A 21,595-nucleotide genomic window follows, 5' to 3' on the forward strand; every position below is an offset into this window, starting at 1 on the left:
GGGTACTCAGACTACAACCCTACAAATATAAAGTAATCCACATTGCAGGGAAAACAAACATTGCAGATCCGCTGTCCAGATTGGTGAAGGATGGTGGTCCACAATCCAAGTCAGAATTGGGAACAGAAACAGAGAGCTTTGTACGCTTCGTAGCTATTCAGTCGACACCGAAAGCTGTGACTACGAAGGAAGTCGAGAGAGAATCCAAACGTGATCCAGAACTCATGGAAGTAAGAGAATGCATACAGAGTGGACAATGGGACAAGTGTACTCACAAGGCTTACATTCCCATTAGAGACAAACTTTGTTGCATCGGACAGTGTGTATTAAGAGGTTGCAGATTGGTGATACCGCAAAGATTGAGACCGAAGATCGTATCCTTAGCGCATGAAGGACACCTAGGCATTGTTGGTACCAAGCAAAACCTCAGGACCAAGGTATGGTGGCCAGGTTGTGATAAGGACACAGAAATTTGTTAAAACTTGTCACGGATGTCAAATCACAAGTAGGAGTAATCCGCCAGAACCGATCCGGAGCACGCAACTCCCGACAGGACCATGGATCGACGTAGCTGTTGATTTTCTTGGACCTTTACTGACGGGTGAATCAATTATGGTAGTGATAGATTACTACAGCAGATACTATGAGTACGTGGTGTTGAAGTCCACAACCACTGAAAAAACAATACAAACGTTAGCAGAGATATTCACAAGATATGGATTACCTGTTACATTATACTCTGACAATGGTCCACAATTCATTTCAGAGACATTTGCGGAATACATGAGGACCACAGGTATCCACCATCATAAAGTAACTCCGAAATGGCCGCAAGCCAACGGAGAAGTAGAGAGACAAAATCAGTCCATTGAAAAACGATTGAGGATTGCACACGCTGAAGGACAAAATTGGCGAGAAGCATTGCTATCTTATGTGGCTGTCTATCGAGCAACGCCTCATGCAACCACTGGAAAAAGTCCTGCAGAAGCATTTTTTGGGAGAAAAATCCGCACAAAAATGCCAGAAATAAAGGAAATCCGAGATGACCAGGAGATGAGGGACCACGATGCTGAAAAGAAAGGTGCAGCAAAGCTGTACACAGATTCGAAACATGGAGCCAAGTACTCAGACATCATGCCAGGAGATAATGTTCTAGTGAGGCATGAAACTGGTGGTAAGCTAGACACACCTTATTACCATCAACCCTATACTGTCGTATCCAGAAGTGGCAGTATGGTGACAGTCAAGTCTCCGACTGGAGTCCTGTATAAGAGAAATGTATCAGGTGTAAAAAGGTACCAGTCCAGAGATACATCGAGCGAAGAGGTTGAAAGGCCAATACGAGATACTGAAACTGAGAGACCTGATGATGTTCCAGAGGCAGTTACCAGCACTCCTGATGAAGTGACTAGAGCGCCAGAAACACCCGAAGCCGTGGCGAGCAGTATGTCCGACGCTGAGAGTGAACAACCAAGAAGCGACGACAATATCGCAGGCAGGCCGAAACGAAACCGGAAAGCGCCCAAACGATACAAAGACTTTGTGCCATAGTTTTAATAAGAACTTTGGGACAGTATTTAATCTTATATCATAAAGTGCATGTATGAGTGCTGTAGGAAGTAAATTTTATGTAGTTGAGTTATAGTATTACCATTAGTTACGATGTTTGTAGGTTTCCAAGGGATATTGGTAAGTGAAGGTAAAGTTTATTTCTGATTAAAGGAGGGATGTCATGATAATGAATATGTATGAGATGTACCGGAAGTCACGTGGTATGAGAGAGAGATAAGAGCACAAGCAGGAGAACAAAGGAAACTGGAAAATAAAGTCACTGAGAAGTTTACCTGATAAAACTTGTGTTTGATGTTTTATTAACTTCACATTTCGGGCCACAAATGTGACACTCCCCAATGATATTTTCTGAAAGTTATGAGATACCTGCCTCCACCATCATCTCAGGTAGTGCCTTCCACATTCCAAATATATTCTGGGTGACAAAATATTTCTTTACATCCACTAAACCTCTTATCCCAAAACCTAAGCCTTTGCCCTGACTGCACGTCCGCTGTGGGGCGAAGTTTCTCACTCTCCACCCTATCTTTGACCCATATCATTTTGTATACAGCATCCATGCTTAATGAACTCCATATGGATGACATCAACCATTTTGCTTTTCAAAATCTTAAAATTGATTATGTACAATATCCCCCTAACAAGGGCAAACTAACTGTTTTTTAATTAGTCCCTATTTCTCCAAGTGCAATTAATGAAATTATAAAAGCTTTCAGCCAATTGTCACTTTAACCTTCATTCAACTCTACTCTTGGAAGTTTGTGGCCTCCTGCACTGTTGAAACTTGGGGTAACTTAACTGAAAGAACAGAATCTCAAGATACTCCAAGGGACCTCCTCTGAAAGTTCACCAGAGACTCCTCACCTAGATTTATTGATGGAGATCTGCTCTGATCGCATTGGACAGATGAATCTGGTGAAGCCTTCAAAAATGAAGCTGGAATCGTCTGTGTTTCAGGGCATTGTACAGCTATTCAGATATTTCACAATCTATTCCCATATATTGCAATATTTTGTAGCGTAGTTATTACTTGATGAGACGTTTCACCAGCTGATTCTATTGAGTTATCTGCTGCACCCCTGAGCTCAGGGAATCACCACATCTAGTAACTCTTCAACTAGCATGTCTTGTTCTTGGGATGGGGAGAGGTTTCAATCTGAGTGATATTGCATATTAAGGAAGCTTTCTCCTCTTCCACTGGCTGGGGACTGGATGCTTTTGACACTTGGACAGGAATTAGTTTTGATGCCAAGAAATCACTGGCTGATGAAAGAATCTGTATTTTGACATTGGATGTTGGATGAGTGAAGTAAAAGAGTTCAATATGACAACTGATGAGATTGTTGAATGTTTCCAGGACTGTGCTGAAAGCCAAGTTCTGGCCTTGATATTCTCATGGACCTGAATACCATGCAAAGTATATGTAGGCTCTTGCCCACCAATTGCAATGGAACCTCAATGCAGTTCTACAGAAGCTAATTTCTCTCTCAGCACTCTCACAATTCATAAGCTTTACTCTGTTCTTGGAGCCAGACTGAGTCTACCTTTTAAGAGGTGCTGTCTGCCTTTACATGTTGTCAGTGATTTCAGAAGTAAACGATTATCTAAAATTGGATTCTCCTAAATCCTCATTTGTCTGAAAAATTTTTTAAATTTCAGTTAATTGGAAAAAAAATACACCCGACATGAAATTAGAATAACAATTGTTCTCTTTTCTGGTAACTCCCTCCCATCTCTCTTTCCATTTCTTCTTTACCTTCCCCTATTGACTTTTATCTCCAACTCTCCCTCTCAAACGGCGTTCTGCCGTCACCCAGCCGCAAGTGGCCAAAAGACACCCTTGTCCTAGCATCATCAAGGAGAGTGGCCTCCCAGCAGGAGTGGGGATGGTGGGCTCCCAGCAGGAGCAGGAACAATCAAATCCCAGCACCAGCAGGAACCTCGGACTCCCGGCAGCAGCCAGGACCTCGGTGGAGAGTTGTCAGTGATCAGTGGCGGCCAGCATTGTTTTGGTAAGAATTAAACATTATTTTAATGCTTAAAAAGCCTTACCTTGTTGTTTGTTTAAATACTGTTAAAAGTGATTTGCTGTTATTACTGGGCTGTTGTTAAAAAATGACCAGTTATCCGAAAAAGCGTTTATCTGACATCGGCCCAGACACATCCATTTCAAATAATCAAGAATTGTACTGTACTTGGACAATGTCTATTGATGTGAAGCAAAGGAATAGCTTGGATACTTGGCTGTGTGCTGAGTATGGAATTTATTTATGGTCTGAAAGCTACAGGAGAAAAGTTACAATCGAAGATTTATTGAAATGTGAACAGATTTCATGGAACAATGTTAGTTAATGTCTATTTTAACGTGAGGAGTATTGTGAACAACACGGATAAGCTTAGAGGGTGGATCATAACTTGGAGCTATGATTCAGAGCAAGAAGGCTGCAAGTGGAATGGCTAAGGATTTCCAGAGTGAAGACCTTTTTCTACTTTGGTTAGATGAGAGGCAAGACTGTGCAGGCACGTGACATCAGTCAGTAAAACAGGAAAAATTTAAAAAGACCGTCATAACCAGAGGGCAGCATTTGGAGCGGGCAGCTGAGTGAGAGGGTAGCAGAGAGGTAGGGCTCTGGCTCAACAGGCTTAGGCAGTAACGAGGCGAGGTAGGTTTACCTGTGTTAATTGCGGACAGGAAGTACATGTGTAAGGCTGGTGTTCTGTGCTCGTTGTCAGATGTAGGAGATCCTGGAGTCTCCCGGTCTCTTGGACGGCCATATCTGCACCAGGTGTGTCAAACTGCAGCTCCAAAGGGACAGTATTAGAGAACCGGAGTTGCAGCTCGATGACCTTTGTCTTGTCAGGGAGAGCAAGGAAGTGATAGAAAGGAGTTATAGGCAGGTGGTCCCACCAGGGCCATGGGAGACAGACATGTGGGTCACAGACAGGAGGAGGAAGAGTCAGGTACTCGAGAGTACCCCTGTGGCTGTGTCCCTTGACAATAAGTACTCCTGTTTGACTACTGTTGGGGAAATAGCATATCTGGGGGAAGCAAGTGGCCGTGCCTCTGGCACAGAGTCTGGCCCTGTGGAAGAGGAAGGCAGCAGTGATAGGGGACTTTATATTTAGGGGGTCAGACAGGTAATTCTAAGGATGCAGGAAAGAAACTCAGATGGTACTGTAGTGTGCCAGGGTTCGGGATGTTTCAGATCACATCCAAGATATCCTGCAGTCAGGGGAGAACAGCCAGAGATTGTGGTACATATTGCTACCAATGGCATAGGTAGGGAAAGGGAAGAGGTCCTGAAAAAAGAAACAGGGAGTTAGGAAGGAAATTGAGAAGCAGGATCACCAAGGTAGTGATATTGGGATTATGCCCTGTGCAAGAAACCAGCAGTTGAAACCCGTGGTGCAGTGAGTGGCTCAAAATATTGGAAAGGACACCAATCAATACACAGGCTGAAACACAAAAAGTCTGCAGACTCTGTGATTGTAACCAAAACACACGGAAATGCTGGAGGAACCCAGCTGGTTTTGCAGCATCCATTGGAGGTAAAGGTATATTACGAATGTTTTGGGCATGAGCTCTTCTTCAAGATATAAGCAAAAAACAGGAAGGCAACTGACAAAAGTCTGGAGACACGAGAGAGAAAGGGGCAATACATGGGAGCTGCTGAATAATGAATTTATTTTAAGTGCACTTTTAAAATGCTGTCAAAAGATAAACCATTAAGGTGCAGTAAGTCAATTTTACTGCAATGGAAGGTTCTACTAAATTTATAATATGTATTCAAACATATAAAGGAAGGTAGATTGAAATTGCATTGAAAGAAACCATACAGGCTCATGCCTAGTCTTCTTTTGATATGCAAAAAATCCAGCTCAGCTTCTCTATTATCATAACCTTGCTAATTTGGTCATTCAACCACTCAATTCTGAAATAAACAACTGAATCTACTCCCCCTACTCATTCTGGTGGTGAACTGTTGATCACAACTTGCTGTTAGTTACTGTGATGTTCACGCCTGGGTAACATGATAGGAAACCAATCACTCCTTATGCACTATTTTGCCTCAGTTTCTTGTTGTCTTTTTTTATTTAATTCTTAGATTCCATTTTCCCCACAAACTCTTGGCACAGGACATGGCTGTTCAGACCACTGTGTCCTTAGGCAAAGATGTTTTGAAACTAATTTGAGTTCCCTGTAAGTTATGGTTCAAGTGTTTATCCAGAAATTTTCATATGAGGTGAGTTATTTACATTCACCATCATCATTTGAATGAGTTTTAAAAAAAAAGTCAATTCCCCATTAAATCATCTTTCAATTAAATCTTTGTTAAGACAAAACCTTCATTTCTCCCCATTCTCTTTTGGCCAGTCATAAATGTTGACCATTTCAAGATCTTCTCTTTATAACAAGAACTGTCCACCATGGGAACTTTGTAAATGATCTTTGCATCCCCCTCTAAAGCTGTCACATTTTTCCAGATAGCATGCAATATTTTAGCTATGCCTTTGGTAATGGCTTCCACAGTTCCATAACAGTTTCCCCGCTCAACCTATGCTTCCCTGTCTTCAAGAATTTGTGTATTCACTTCAGGTTCTCTCCAATCCTCTGCACTTCTTACTATCCTCCTCTTTTTTTTTTACTATTTGCTGTGTATTCCTTTGCCTTGTATACCCAAATACCTCTGGATTGAATTCCACTTGGATTTTTGTTCCTGTTCAACCTGTTCATTGATATCTCTGTGCAGCCAATAATTTTCTTCCTCCCTTTCACCATACTGCCAATATTGGTATCAATCAGCAAACATCTCAACTGAGGCCTCTACACTTGAGTCTGAATCAAGTAATGATCTACGCAGACCACATACAGCCTTACTGAAATCTCCTTTTATCATTGCCCCTTATTTTCTGCTCTGATCCAATTTTTAATCCAACATCATTTTCTCTGATTCTATTAACATTTTGTACATCAAATTCTTTGGACCCTGTGATACACCATGTTATTCCCTCAGAAAATTCAAGTTAGTCAGATGCAACCTTCCCTTGATATATCTATATTGATAGTGTAAAATTAACCTGCAAATTTCCAAATGTTTATTTATACTGTCCAATAATCTTGTCACAAGAAATCAAGTCCATGCTTACTTGGTCTGTCCCTTGTCAATGTCAAGGTAGCAGTGTAGTTGATACAGAACTTGTTCTGTTAAGTCTACATCCCACCTGGCATGCAACAAGTGACCCAACTCAAAAGAAACTGTACACAGGCAACCTTCACTGGGCGCAGTCTGGAATATCAAGTCCAACATTTATGAGAAATGCTTGAATGTAGACTGCTACTTTGACACAAATTAAAGGTGACATATAACTTTGGGCTGGGGGCATTAATGAGGAATATTGTTTTCACAAATAATCTTGGATGGGGCTAACGTGATTTCTCAAATGAGCTGCCTTGATATCTCAGTGATGTCCTTTGCAAAAGTAGCCAAAGCATCAGTCCTGGAAAATAGGCCAACACCAAGGTTGGAATCCCCATGATCCTCTTATAAAGTCTAATCAAGAAGGAAGGAGTGGGAATAGCCACCTTCAACAAAGTGGTTTTCTTGTCAAAATGCTTGGAGTGCAGGTATTAATGAACATCATTTCATCAGAGGGATTCATACAACACATTCTGTGAAAGGACTGGATGGGTTAGAATTTGTGAAATGTGTGCAAGATAGTTTTTTACAACAATATGTAGAAGTGCCGACCAGAGAAGGAGCAGTGTTAGATCTACTGTTGGCAAATGGGATGGGTCAAGTGACGGAGGTTAGTGTTGGTGAGCACTTCGGGTCCAGTGATCATAATGCCATCAGCTTCAATGTCATTATGGAAAGAGAGAAGTCAGGGCCAAGGGTTGAGGTTTTTGATTGGGGAAAAGCTAGATTTGAGGAGATGCGAAAGGACTTGCAGGGTGTGCATTGGGACAATTTGTTTTATGGGCAGGATGTAGTAGAGAGATGGAAGTATTTTAAAGATCAGATTTTGAGAGTGCAAAAGCTTTATGTTCCTGTTAGGTTAAAAGGAGGGGCAAAAGGTTTGAGAGAGCCGTGGTTTTCAAGGAATATTGGAAACTTGGTTCGAAGAAAAAGGGAGGCGTATATTAGATATAAGAAGCATGGAGTTAAGGAGATGTTTGAAAGATACATTGAATGTAAGAGGAATCTTAAGAGAGGAATTAGGAAAGCTAAAAGAAGGTACGAGGAAACTATGGCAAGCAGGGTGAAAACTAATCAAAAGAGTTCTACAAATATGTTAATGGTAAAAGGAAAGCGAGAGACAAAATTGGTCCCTTAGAAAATCAGAGCGGAAAACTGTGTGTGGAGCCTGGAGAAATGGGGGAGATATTGAACAGTTTCTTTTCTTCGGTATTCACTAAGGAGAAGGATATTGGGAGATGTGAGATAAAAAAAGCAAATTGGGTAAATATGGGGAATATAGAGATTACAAAAGGTGTAGTTTTAGGGCTTTTGAAGAATATGAAGGTGGATAAGTCTCCGGGACCAGACGGGATCTTCCCCAGGACATTGAGAGAAGTGAAGGAGGAAATAGCAGAGGCTCTGGCGGTAATTTTCCAAATGTCATTAGATATGGGGATAGTGCCGGAGGATTGCCGCATTGCGCATGTGGTTCCGTTATTTAAAAAGGGTTCAAGGAGGAAGCCTGGCAACTATCGGCCTGTAAGTTTGACGTCTGTGGTAGGTAAATTAATGGAGAAAATTCTTAGAGATAGTACTTATAAACATCTGGATAGACAGGGTCTGATCAGGAGCACTCAACATGGATTTGTGGGAGGAAGGTCATGTTTGACCAATCTGATTGAATTTTTTGAAGAGGTGACTAGGAATGTGGATGAGGGTAGCGCAGTGGATGTTGTCTATATGGACTTCAGTAAGGCCTTTGATAAGGTACCACATGGAAGGTTAGTTAGGAAGGTGCAGTCTTTAGGTATAAATTTTGAGATAGTCAAATGGATTGAACATTGGCTGAACGGGAAAGGCCAGAGAGTGGTAGTGGATAATTGTCTGTCAGGTTGGAGGCCGGTGACCAGTGGTGTGCCTCAAGGATCTGGATTGGGCCCATTGTTGTTCGTTATATACATTAATGATCTAGATGATGGGGTGGTGAATTGGATTAGTAAATATGCAGACGATACTAAGATAGGTGGAATAGTGAATAATGAAGAAGGTTTTCAAGGATTGCAGAGGGATTTGGGCTGCTTAGAAAAGTGGGCTGAAAAATGGCAGATGGAATTTAATGCTGATAAGTGTGAGGTGCTTCATTTTGGTAAGAAGAATCAGAATATGACATACGTGGTAAATGGGAGAGCATTGATGAATACAGAAGAGCAGAAAGATTTAGGAGTAACGGTACATCGTTCCCTGAAGGTAGAAACTCACGTGAATAGGGTGGTGAAGAAGGCTTTTAGTATGCTGGCCTTTATCAATCATTGCATGGAATATAGGAGTTGGGAGGTGATGTTGAGATTGTATAAGACGTTGGTGCGGCCTAATTTGGAGTTCTGTGTGCAGTTCTGGTCGCCTAATTATAGGAAGGATATAAACAGAGTGGAGAGAGTGCAGAGAAGGTTTACCAGAATGTTACCTGGGTTTAAGCATCTAGAGTATAGGGAGAGATTGGACAGATTAGGTCTTTATTCTTTGGAGCGTAGAAGATTGAGAGGGGATTTGATAGAAGTATTTAAGATTATGAAAGGGATAGACAGAGTGGATGTGGATAGACTATTTCCGTTAAGAGGAGGAAAGATTAAAACAAGAGGACATGAGTTAAGAATTAAGGGGCAGAGGTTTAGAGGTAACATGAGGGGGAACTTCTTTACTCAGAGAGTGGTAGCCGTGTGGAATGAGCTTCCGGGAGAAATAGTGGCGGCGGAGTCAATTGTATTATTTAAGAAAAGGTTGGACAGGTATATGGATGAGAAGAGGATGGAGGGTTATGGGCATTGTGCAGGGAGGTGGGACTAGAAAAGGGTGTTTGGTTCGGTGTGGACTAGAAGGGCCTAATGGCCTGTTTCCGTGCTGTAATTGTTATGTTATGTTATGTTAAGACTGACAGCGTCCTTAGCCCAACAAGGACATATTGATTCAGGTTACTTCTTCCCCAAGCCATCTAAAAAAAATACAGGAAACAAAACAGTTCATTTGCTCACAGTGAGTTCCCAGAAATATCAACTAGGATTCCATACAACCATGGCCATCTTGGGTCAAGCCTTATGATTTGCCTTGGGTTAAATGAAAAAGAATATTTATCTAAGGAATATTTATGCAAGATTATTATTATTTCTCACTAGTTCCCCCTCCATGGCAGGGCTGACATTTCAAAGGCATCTATCACTACAGACAGCCCCCTCAGAATACAGCATCACACACTGCCTCACCAAGCTGAGAGATGGCAGAGTTATACTTAAGGATTTCAGCAGGAAATTTGAAGTAGAGGTAGAGAGAGCATTACAAAGATGTAAACATGCTATCGAGGAGGTGATGATAAAGATATGGGAATGAAAGATCTTTATTCAGGTTTTAAACACTGTGGTTCTATTTGAGGAGTTTGGAATATTTCACAGGAACAGCTCCCTATTTTAAAATGGATTTTCCCTAAATAACTCAACTATTCCCCAATTTAAAGGCCAATCTTTTGTTTAATCTACATTGAATATGGTAATGTACATACTTTTTGTCCAAGTGAAACACAATAGGCTGCAGTACTGTGATTGTAGTAAACACACTGAAGTGCCAGTTGATGAAGTAGACAAAGACGATGTGGTCAAACAATAATCATGGCTTTTATTAGCAGAAACTCATGGGACAATAATGAAAGACAATAGATTCATACAATTATATCCAAGGGGAGTGTCCTTAACAGTAGAGATAATGCACAGCCAATGTTAGTACAGCAAGGCTCGCCAGAGGGGAGACAGGCAGCTTGGCAGACATTCAGCACAGTCTCCCCCTGGCAGAAGAAGGGTTAAAATCAAAAGGACACCTGCTAGGAAGGACTGAAGCAAGCGATACATGGATACCATGTTTGGCCTTGAGAATACTCTAACAGCCAAAATACACCAGTATCTAGCAATCAATCGAATATAATGAGATGTTTTATGAATATGTCAGCCTATCAGGTTGTTTACAAATTCTGGTGCTTCGTCTCAAAACAGGTGGCTCCTTTGCATCCTTGGGAACTGGTACAGTTGTGTGGGAAGGACGGACTTCTGGACCCGCTCCAGAATTGCCAGTGTGAGGCAGTGGAGCCTCAGCGTGGCCATCTGAAAGCTTACTAGGGGTCACAGGCTGGGGGGGGGGGGGGGGGGGGCGGTGAGCCCAATCTCTCAGGCTCACTCTGAGTAGGGGTGTGAGGAAGGGGAAAACCAGGCGAGGTCAGATCTCTTAGGGGTACAGTGTCAGTACTCCCACCTGGGAATTTAACATGAGCGTAGTTGGGGTTGGTATGCAGTAGCTGAACTGGTTGGACTGCGGGTCTGCTTTACGTGCCCGAGCATGGCTCTCCAGCAGCATGGTTCCAGGCTCAGATAAATAGGCTGGTCAGTCCATCACAGTTCCTGATTTCCTAGGAAAGGCAAACATACGTTCATGAGGTGTTTGATTTGTTGGCAGTACACAATAATGACCGAATAGAATGTAGTGCCTCAGGCAGCACCTCCTGCCACCGGGTAACAGGGTAACCATGTGTTTTTAAAGCAAGATTAACAATTTTCCAGACTGTAGCATTAGCCCTTTTGACCTGCCCATTGCCCTGCGGACTGTAGCTCGTGGTACGGCTAGCGTAATCCTCTTCTGTAGCAGGGCTCGCCGCCCGATGGCAGGAGGTGTTATTGCACATTGACTGCCCTGACATCACTTTCGTTTGCCAGTGAGTCGAGGGCCAATGCATAGGCAGCATCACTTCCCCAGGTTTCTGGCGTCTAGTCAGCAACTGGTGTCGAGCAAGCACCACATTCCGTGGCGCCGCATAGTTAGCAGTCAGACGTTCCCGGGCTATAGCCAGAGTGGTAGCTCTTTGCGTTACAGCGAAAGGGACCTCACCCAGCAGAGAGTTCAGGTGGCCCCACTGTATCGCCTCATCAACCACATTGTTTCGAGCCATGTAGTAATCGAAACAAGCAATCCAGTGGTTGAACATTTCTCTGGCTCTCAGGGCAGACTGGTCGATTATCAGCCGCTCTGGCTTGAGGGCTGCATCCATTTCTGCTAATAAAATTGAAGTGCCAGTGGATGAAGTAGATGTGGTTGATGTGGTCAAACAATAATCATGGCTTTTATTAGCAGAAACTCATGGTACAATAATGAAAGACAATAGATGCATGTACAGTTATATCCAAGGGGAGTGTCCTTAACAGTAGAGATAATGCACAGCCAATGTTAGTACAGCAAGGCTCGCCAGAGGTGAGACAGGCAGCTTGGCAGACATTCACCACACACACCGAAATGCTGATCATTTCAACATCGAAAGGAGACAGAGTTATTGCTGATGTTTCAGGCCTGAGCCCTTCTTCAAAGAAAAATCAGAAAAGGCAGAAGGAGGATATATCAGAAAGTTTCAGAATTCAAACAATGGGGGAGGAATCCAGACCAACAAAAGGTTTTAGTTAGATATGATAGAGAACTAGGTGAGAATTTACAATGTCTGTGCAAAAGGAGAAGGGCAGAGACGACAGGGGAGGTGGGGGTTGTCCCATTTCCCTTCTGTTTAGAGCACTATTAATTTTTGAAAACATTTTCCTTTTGATAGAAGCTGGACATTCAAGTACACCTACTCTATATTCATTCTTGGTGACTTTTTTTGATTTATCCCTCATACTTATGTATACTTGCTTACCTTCCTCGAGCTGTCATAATGACAATTGTCTTTTCTTGAAATACCCACAGAACGTGGCTATCTATATCTTCTAGAAGGTGAGGGATGAGCTGTTTTCTTGAACTGTAGCAATCCATGTAGCGAAAGCTTTGTTTTATTTCCTGAAAGGACTTAAGTATGTTCAACAGCTACATTACAAATGCAATTATACAATAAGAGGAAGAAATAGTCCATTTTATATTCAATCATTATCCATGGCCTATCAAATTATTTCCAAGTTTTATTCAACAAAATAAAGTTCTCACTTGAAAGTGATCCATGCTAGAGTTTAAATGTATGAGGAAAAGTTGCAGTTTCAGTGGTGAGTCATCTTGCTCAGAATCATTTATTGTCATAAACATCTGCCACAAAATTTATTGTTTTGTGGCAATAGTATTGTGCATTAAAGGTGCAAACTTGCTATAAATTACATTTCCATAAATACACTATTTAAAAATAAATAAATTAGTGCAAAAGAGGAGAAAAAAGTGAGTTAGTGTCTGTGGCTCATTGTCCATTCAGAAGTCTGATGGTGGAGGGGAAGAAGCTGTTTTTGTAACATTGGATGTTGGTCTTCAGGCTCCTGTACCTCCTTCCTGATGGTTGCAGTGAGAAGACAGCACAGACTGGATGGAGAGGGTCCTTGATGATAGGAGGCTACTTTCTTGAGACACGGCCTCTTCCAGATGTCCTTAATGGAGTGAAGACTAAAGCCCATGATGATGTTGGCAGAGTTAACAATCCTCTGTAGCCTTTTCCTGTCCTGTGCACTAACAACTCCATACTAGACAGTGGTGCAACCAGTCAGAATGCCTTCTACAGTACACCTGTAGAAATTTGCAAGAGTATTTGGTGACCAAGTTCCCAACAAAATATAGCCGCTGGTGAACATGATGTCATTGACTTGATGGGCCAAAGGTAGATCTTCAGAGATGTTGACACCCAGGAATTTGAAGTTCTTTACCCCTTCCACTCCAAACCCATCAGTGAGGAATGGTTTGTAATCTCCCAGTTTCCCCTTACTGAAATCCACAATCCTGAGGTACTGCATACTTCATCTTCACGATTGGAGCTGTAGTCATCAGTCTCCACTTATACACCCATGAATAGAAGTACAGCCAGGTGATCAAACTTGCCTTAGAGTGGGTGAGGAATGATTTGGTAGGTGTTCTTGATTGTGGTTTAACAGTGGTCAAGTTAGGTTGCACAGGTAATGTGCTGGTGATAGTTTGTCAGAGACTTCTTCAAACTGGCCTGGTTGGGAAGGCCAGTGAATCAAAATTTACTGATATTTTTCCAAATTTGTGGGTTTTGGAGTGAAGTGGTAGCTCCTTGCCCTTTGGTACATGAAATAGGTTAAAGTGTGTTGGCTAAACAAGAGACAATATTGGGTGCCCATGGATACCAGTACGGCAAGTGTAAAATCTGAGACTTAAATTAACATTGTTAAATGATCAATTTTGATTTTATTAACATATATATTTTTTATTCATTCAATGGAAATGAGAACAGCCTAAAGTTCTTCCTTTCCTTCAAGAAAATACAAATGTCATGAAGCAAATAAAAGCAAGAACCACAGTGAGAAAAATAAAAAGGCATTTTCTGCTTTTTGTTATATGAATGAACTTTATTTTGAATGAACTATGCAATGGAGTAATGTGTAATCAGGACTTAAGATAAAGTTTATATACCTTGAAGGTGACATGGTGCCTTCACATGTTAAAATATGTCAATTATTAAACAAGTGGAAGAGAAAGTTTGGCAGGGGTGGGTGCTGTCCATAGGATGTTGGGCCAATCCTCTCGTTATTTTTAGCAAGATAATCAAATAAAAATGAGGATACCAACAAGTCATAACTGACCAAATACCTGGACCCTTCAGTCATTTGGTATGATGCAAATGAAACCTTGATATGCAAGGGAATGCACTGTGTAAGATCGATTACAAAGGAAGCAGGGTCTGAGGTAGAAAGGTGGTAATGTCTTTACATTTCTACAATACATTAAAATATTTTTCCTATTCATAAAATTTGCATGGGCAGATTATTAAAATTCACACTGAAGAGGGAAAAAAAACTTCTCCCATATTTGCAAGACTTCGGCAGAACTTTAAAAATAGCTATTTTCTTCAGCCAACATTCAGAGACCCATTTGTAAGGCTATTTGCTTAGAGGCTGGTGTTAGAGTGTAATTTCTTTAAAACATTGTAAAATGCACATATAATTTGTGAATGCCTCATCAATATTCTCTCACATCATGAGTAAAAAGCAATAAAAAGTTCTCCTCCTGAAATGGTACATGTCTGTACAAATAATGGTACTTTTTTTTGCAGTCTCCAACATTTTGCATTTAATTATTTTACAATTGCATAGCGAAAGCAAAGAAGAACAGACAATAGTTAAAAACTACTAAGACTGGATATCCAGAGTTAAGCTCTTTCAGCAAGGCTAACTTGAATGATCCTCCTCAGGTCTGATCCAATTTTCTTTTTCTTCACAAATGCCGTTGGTCATTACAGGAAATAGTAATCTCAATGTTTCTGGTGAGTGGGACATATTGCTACATCATTATCTGCAGAATGTAGAAAAGGAATCAATTTCAGCTCTGAATAAATATGACAAACATCCACATGTATCCAGGCACCTAACTCACCTTCAGCATGTGTGCCTTGTAATATACAAGATTTGCTAAAGTCAAGGTTTTTAAAACTTGCACTATCACTAGGAATCCACAAATATTTCAATACAAAGATAATGGTTAGACCAGGTATTAACAATCATTTAAGATGGTGTGTGAAACTATGATTTGTAACTGGGAACTTTTATATTTCATGATTGAATACAAAATTGACTCTAGTCAGGCCCCACCTTCAATGCATATGCATAAAATGGAGCCTTCAGCTTTCAATTTTGTTTGCACAAGACCAGATTAGGAGTGTGCTACAAAAATCGAGACAGTGGGTTTTTTTTTTATACCTAACTTTTATCACAGGTTCTGGCTCTAAACTATCAAGTCATATCTCAGAGATCCAGAATTTAAATCCCACAGGAGTAAATTAAGAAATGCGTCAATTCGTATCAACTAAATACACTCAGATCTCATCCACTTATTTGCTAATAGCAATCCACTGGCTGAGCAGCAACATTGGGAGAAAAAGGATAGTTGATGTTTCGGATTGGAACCCTTCATCCAGACTGATTGTAGAGTCAACACAACAAGAACAGGATGGGAGGGGTTGGACAGAGGCTAGCAGGGGACTGGTGATCCAGGGAGAGGTGAAGGATGATAAACAAATGGGGAGAGGGAGGCAGGTGATTCCCATGAGAAACAAAAGGGGGTTGGGGGGAGGAAGATGAATCATACAAGGTGTGGCTGGAGATGACTGGAGAGAGAAATGGAGACTGATGAGTAGAGAAGGTGATAATGGTGAAAATTTCTCAGCTATTAGGGAAGAGGTGAAGGACAAATTGGATCAAGTGGGACCAAAGGGAACCAAAATCATAAGGAATTATGAGAATGAGTCAGGGGAGGGAGAAGAGGAATCAAACCAGCAATTAGGATCTCGTGCAAAATTTCTACCAACTGCCCTCCCCACCCTGAAGGGGATCTCCCTCTGTGATTCTCTTGTATACTCATCCCTCCCCACCCACCTCTCTGTAATCTCTGGTACTTTTTTGTAATCGTAGGAGGTGCAATACTTACTCTTGCATCCTCTCCTTCGTTGCATCCAGGGACCTAAACAGCCTTACCAGGTGAGGCATAGATTCATGATAATTTCCTCCAACCTCATCTACTGCCTCATTCACTCCCACGTAGCATCCCACAGTGGTCTTTCGAACCCTGGCTTGCAAACCATTTCAACTCCCCTTCCTGTTCCCTATTGGTTAGTCCATCCTTGGTCTTTTCCATGACCATCGTGCAAACTTAAGGCACAACACCTGATATGACATTTGGATAGTCTACAGCCCAGTGGTATAATGGCTGAATTTTCTAATTTCAGACAACATCCCCTCTCTCTTATTCTGAGCTACATCCCCCTACCCCACCACTTTAAGTCTTCAGGGTCCTGTACCTTCTGCCAAAAGGTAGCAATGAGAAGAGGTTGTGACCAGGGTGAAGGGGGATCCTTTACGATGTTGGCTGCTTTCTTGAGGAAGAGCCTTACATAGATGTCTGCAGTGGATGCAAGGTCAGAGTGTGTGACCAATGTTAGACTGACAATGAGGAAGACACTATTTCTATGGAAGGTACTGCCATCCTCATATTGCAAGTAGCTATGACAAGCATTCTGAGTCCAGTCATTTCAGTTAGATTTGATAATATATTGGGAGGTTACAGCAGTATTAATAAAAGGGAAGAATCCCCATGGAGTCAGACTGTTCACTAGAAAACTGGGAGGGGCTATTCATCATTTTATCCATGATCCACTTGAAGCAACAAAGATCTGTACCTCATTGACAGATAATGAAGATACAAAGTACATCACTGATAGATGGAAGGAGAAAACTATCAACGCTTATTGTGCTCTATTCCTGTACCTACAATAAAATAATCAGGATCTTTTGGTAACCTCACACACATTTCAATGAGATCAACTGGAAACAGACTGAAAAGAATTACCTCACCAAAATTAGAACAAATAATAATTTTAGGATTCAATTAAAAACATTTTCAAAACAATTCATTGCAAATGGGAACTATGTAATAGAGACATTTCAATATAATTTTGGAAAATTGACACTGATGGAATTAAATTACATTTTCATGGAGACTTATACAACTGAGAAAACTGGTGGATTAAAGTGAAAGTGGATTAAACCTGTTTGAACTTCAAAAGCAGCTTGAATGAAATGTCATATTGAATTGGGCAAGAAGCCTTCGCTATCTGGCTACATAAAGATGCAATATTTTTCTTTAAGCTGGTGGTCAAGGGAGGAGAGGAGGTAGAAGGGTTGAGGGAGGAAATTCCTCAGAGTAGGAGTTAGGTTGATAATGGTCCTCTACTGATCATATTTCTAGTCACAGTTTTTAGTCAACATCTTAATGGTTCAATTGAAATCATCATATTTTCCTAATTTTTGTTCAAATTTTACATTTGACAAACTTTTTCTCAAGATTACAAGTACAAATATTGCTATATCAAAGTTTTAAATTGCTCAGGGTCAAATTGAAGACAGTAAACAAAGAAATTGATTGGGAAAAGGCATTTCAAATGCCAATGCCATTCGATTCATCGCACAGTGCATTTTCTTTAAACAAAATTTAGCAATGAATGGGGATTGCTTCTCAATCACTTTAATGCAGTGGTTTTCAAACTGCCCCCCCCCCTTAAACTCTCATTCCACCTTAAACAATCCCTATGCCTTAGGTGCTCTGTGGTTAGTAAGGGATTGCTTCAGGTGGTAAGTGAGTGGAAAGAAAAAGTTTGAAAACCACTGTTTTAATCGTACCCAAATGACTCATTATGTGCACGGTTTCATAACTCCAAAGGAAATGGGCCAATGACAATTTTTCTCAAGCAAAATATTTCATTAACAATTGGGTCTAGAGCAGTGATTCTCAACCTTCCCTTCCCACTCACATACCACCTTAAGCAATCCTTTACTAATCACAGAGCATAGGGATTGCTTAAAGTAGAATGTGAGATTAGGGGGACAGTTTGAAAACCACTGTTTTAAAGCTATCAATGTATTTTGTGCAAAGAGTGAAGTGAAATTGAAGCAGCTAAATCACAGTTCTTTAATAGTTCTGCACAGAATAAAGCTATAGTAAGTGGCATGGTTTGCGTAATGCTGTTCGGGAACCGGGGTTCAATCCTGCGGTGTCTCTAAGGAGTTTGTATTTTCTCCCTGCATCTGTGTGGGTTTTCCCTGCGGGCTCCGGTTTCCACCTACCCTTCAAAATGTACTGGGGGTGCAAGCCAATTGGGTGGCACTGGCTCATAGGCCGAAAAGGCCTATTATCATACTGTATGTACAGTATGTATATCTAAATTTAAAATGTAACTTTCGGGATCAAATTAAATAGTATTTAATTATCAAATTCCTGATTAAGAAAAAGTGAAAAGTAAGATCTGGTTGGCAACTTCCTGCTCAGTAAATTATCCAGCACAATGGGTCAAATTTTGCAACCTTTAAAATTCTGCCCTCTCTGATAGGAGGAAAAAAATAACAAAGTTGAAAATTCTTCTAAAGGTATGAAGACTGTATTGAACTCTGTCTTAATCATCACAGCAGTCATTGCCTGCACACGTTCCTTCTGCAATGACAAGTTTATGCAGCTGTTGAGGACAAATAATCACCATGAAATGTCACAATTATGAGGTTTATAGAACAAGTAACTCTCAAACATATGCAAGGATACAAAGTATAAAAGAAATGCATTTTTAAAAGAAATCCATCAGTGTACTTACAGCTGCATCCAGGGAAAGAACTATTGATTTGCTCCATGACATCAGTGAGATCTGTATTTGTGTCCTGGGGTGGGATCAATAATTCATCTGAAAGAAGAATGGTCAGAGATATAATAAAAAAATAGAAGCCCCACACATCTGCAAGTAGGCACTTCTAATTTACAGGTCAACAGTATGCACCTACTGCGCAGACAACTTTTATGATTCCAATAACAAGCAACAATATTTACATCTGTGGAATATTGATGAATGAACATTGTCTTCTCTGCCTCAAGAAGTCATAAATTGTGATTTTTTTTGTTATTTAAGTACAGCACAACTGCTACCGCAGAATAACTTATCAGGACTAAAGGTCATTCACAGGAAAGTGCAGATGCTGGATGGAATCTGAAGCTAAATCCAATCTTCTGGAAGAACTCGGCCGATTTTGTGTAGGTTGACCAGCTAACCGGTTTAGCAGGTCCATTCCCGGTTATCATGCAGTGTGAAACAGCCCAGCCTGGCAGGGCAAATTAAATTCCTGTTAAATTCAACCTGGCTCTGACACTTGTTTGAGCCCAGCCGAGTTAACTCACTAATCGCCTTCTGGTGGTGTGAAAGCACAACCCGCTCTCGCACTGTCACTTCTGGAGACGGGACTCCCTCCCCTTAAAATGGTGGGTTGCCAATTAACCAGGTAAATCATGGTGCAGTGGGAAAGGCTCCTGAGTGCAGCAGGCCCTGCAAGTTTTCCCACTTCCTAAGAAGTTTTGCAGTGTGAAAGGGGCTAATGAACCCCCTCAAGACTGAGGATATGGAGAAGTGGTGCTCATATTCTGATTTGCATTATCTAAAAGCTATATAATTAATTAACATTGAAACAATATATACAAGTAATATTTCTCCCTCTTAAATTAATTAAATATTTTAAAGAGAAGAGGTGAGATGAGGCCTCCACATTGGATTGGTGAACCAGCAGAAGTGGAAAGAGGTAGGGGAAAGAGATGCAGAAGGGAGAGGGGTCTCATTACCTGAAATTTAAAAAAAAATCTATGTTTATATCACTGGGCTGCAGACTACCCAGGTGCATACGAGGTGCCATTCTTCTTGTTTTCATTGCGCCTCACTTTTGCAGTGCAGAAGGTACAGGAGAGATTAGCAGCAAGTTGATAAAATTGATGAGTTCACAGCATGTCCATTTCTGACACTTCTCTTCCCTTTCTAGATCTGTTTTCATTGCAGGAGACAAGCTATTTACTGACATTTAGTGCAAACTGAGACACCTTGCTACACCTCTGACCACCAGCTCCAAGTTTCTCTGCCTCCACCAAATTTGCTCTTAAACTGAGGTCTTTCCATTCCAGGTCAGTTAAAATGTAATTTATCAGCAATGCGGCTTCCCCTACTCTGTGGTCAATCGAGCCATCTCCAACATTTCCTCAGTCTCTCAGAGTTCTGTTCTTACACCACCTCCCCCTTCTGCCCCAAAAGAACAGGAATACAGTTCCTCTTGTCCTCACCAACCTTTGCATTCAGAACATCATTCTCTATCATTTCTGCCATCTATAACCAATACATTTACCCCTCCCCATTTTCTGCACAGATTGCTCTCTCTGTGATTCCCTTGCCTACTCCTCCTGCCTCAACAACCTCTCTGTGACCCCTGATGCTTTCTCCTGCAACTGCAGGAAGTGCAGAACTTGATCTTACACCTTTTCCCTCATCCTGGGACCTAAATAGCCCTTCCACATGAAGCAAAGATTTACATAAAGCTTAACCTACTGCATTTGGTGCTTCTGATGTAGTCACCTCTATATCTGTGAGACCAAATACAGACTTGGGGACCGTTTCACAGAGCATCTACACACTGTCTGCAGCAGCCATCCTGAACTCGCAGTTGCATGCCATTTCAAGTTCTCTTCCCATTCCCAAACCAATCTGTTTCTCTAAGGCTTTCTCTACTACCAGATAAGGCCCAACATAAACAAGAGGAGCAATACCTTACAATCCGTCTGGGCAGGCTGAAGCCCAATGGGACGGGCATAGAATTTTCTAATTTCAAGTACGAATCCACACTATCTTCTTCCATAACACTTCCGCTCTTCCCTTTCCTCCTCCCCACCACTTTGTGTCCCCTTTCCACTCAGTCCTCTACCCATTTTATTTCCCTCCTCTTTAGTTGCATCTCCCTCCACCCTCATCTCTCCAGAATCCTCCACTCTCTCTCCCCTTCAGTTCCACCATGTTTCTCTTCATACCACCATTGTCAACTTATCAGATTCCAGCACTGGCAGTCTCTGTCTTCTAATTATTATTTCAATCCAGATCTCCAGGAGACCCTTTTGTTTTTCTTGCCTCATCTCTCTCTCCCTGGCATCTGCCAATCAACGGCCTCTGTCCATTACACTTCACCTTCCCTGGGTTCACCAATTCCACAAATCCTCATTTTACCACTCCCACCTCTTGACATTCACTTCTCTTTTCCATACCTCCCCAAAAAAATTCTTTTTCCCATCAATGATGCTCGACCCAGAGTTCCTCTCACAGATTGCATTTAGCTAACGATCAGACCGCTCACCTCATTTGAGTCAGTTTCTCTGCACCACACTGTCATGCAGTCAGCCAGAAAGCTCTCGATAGAGCTTCTGTAGAAGGTTGACATGATGGTGCACAGTAGCCTTGCCTGTTTGTCTTTTGAGGAAGTGCAGTCGCTGTTGCGCCT

The 21,595-nt window shown here is 41.4% G+C and overlaps 1 protein-coding gene across 7 annotated transcripts in view; it reads right to left on the bottom strand.

Annotated features, from left to right (window-relative positions):
* Window positions 1–14,089: 14,089 nt before the first annotated feature.
* Window positions 14,090–21,595, bottom strand: part of LOC138760695 (utrophin-like) — a 632,519-nt gene continuing 625,013 nt past the window's right edge. For all 7 annotated transcript variants that reach the window (XM_069931641.1, XM_069931640.1, XM_069931644.1 and 4 more), the window contains 2 exons: window positions 18,895–18,981; window positions 14,090–15,053 (listed from right to left, as the gene is read on the bottom strand). In XM_069931641.1, coding sequence (XP_069787742.1) covers window positions 15,013–15,053; window positions 18,895–18,981 — 128 coding nt within the window. In that variant the 3' untranslated portion in view covers window positions 14,090–15,012. The remainder of the gene's footprint in view (window positions 15,054–18,894; window positions 18,982–21,595) is intronic.

Source organism: Narcine bancroftii, chromosome 4, assembly GCF_036971445.1.
Source record: "Narcine bancroftii isolate sNarBan1 chromosome 4, sNarBan1.hap1, whole genome shotgun sequence".
NCBI classification, from domain to species: Eukaryota; Metazoa; Chordata; class Chondrichthyes; order Torpediniformes; family Narcinidae; genus Narcine; species Narcine bancroftii.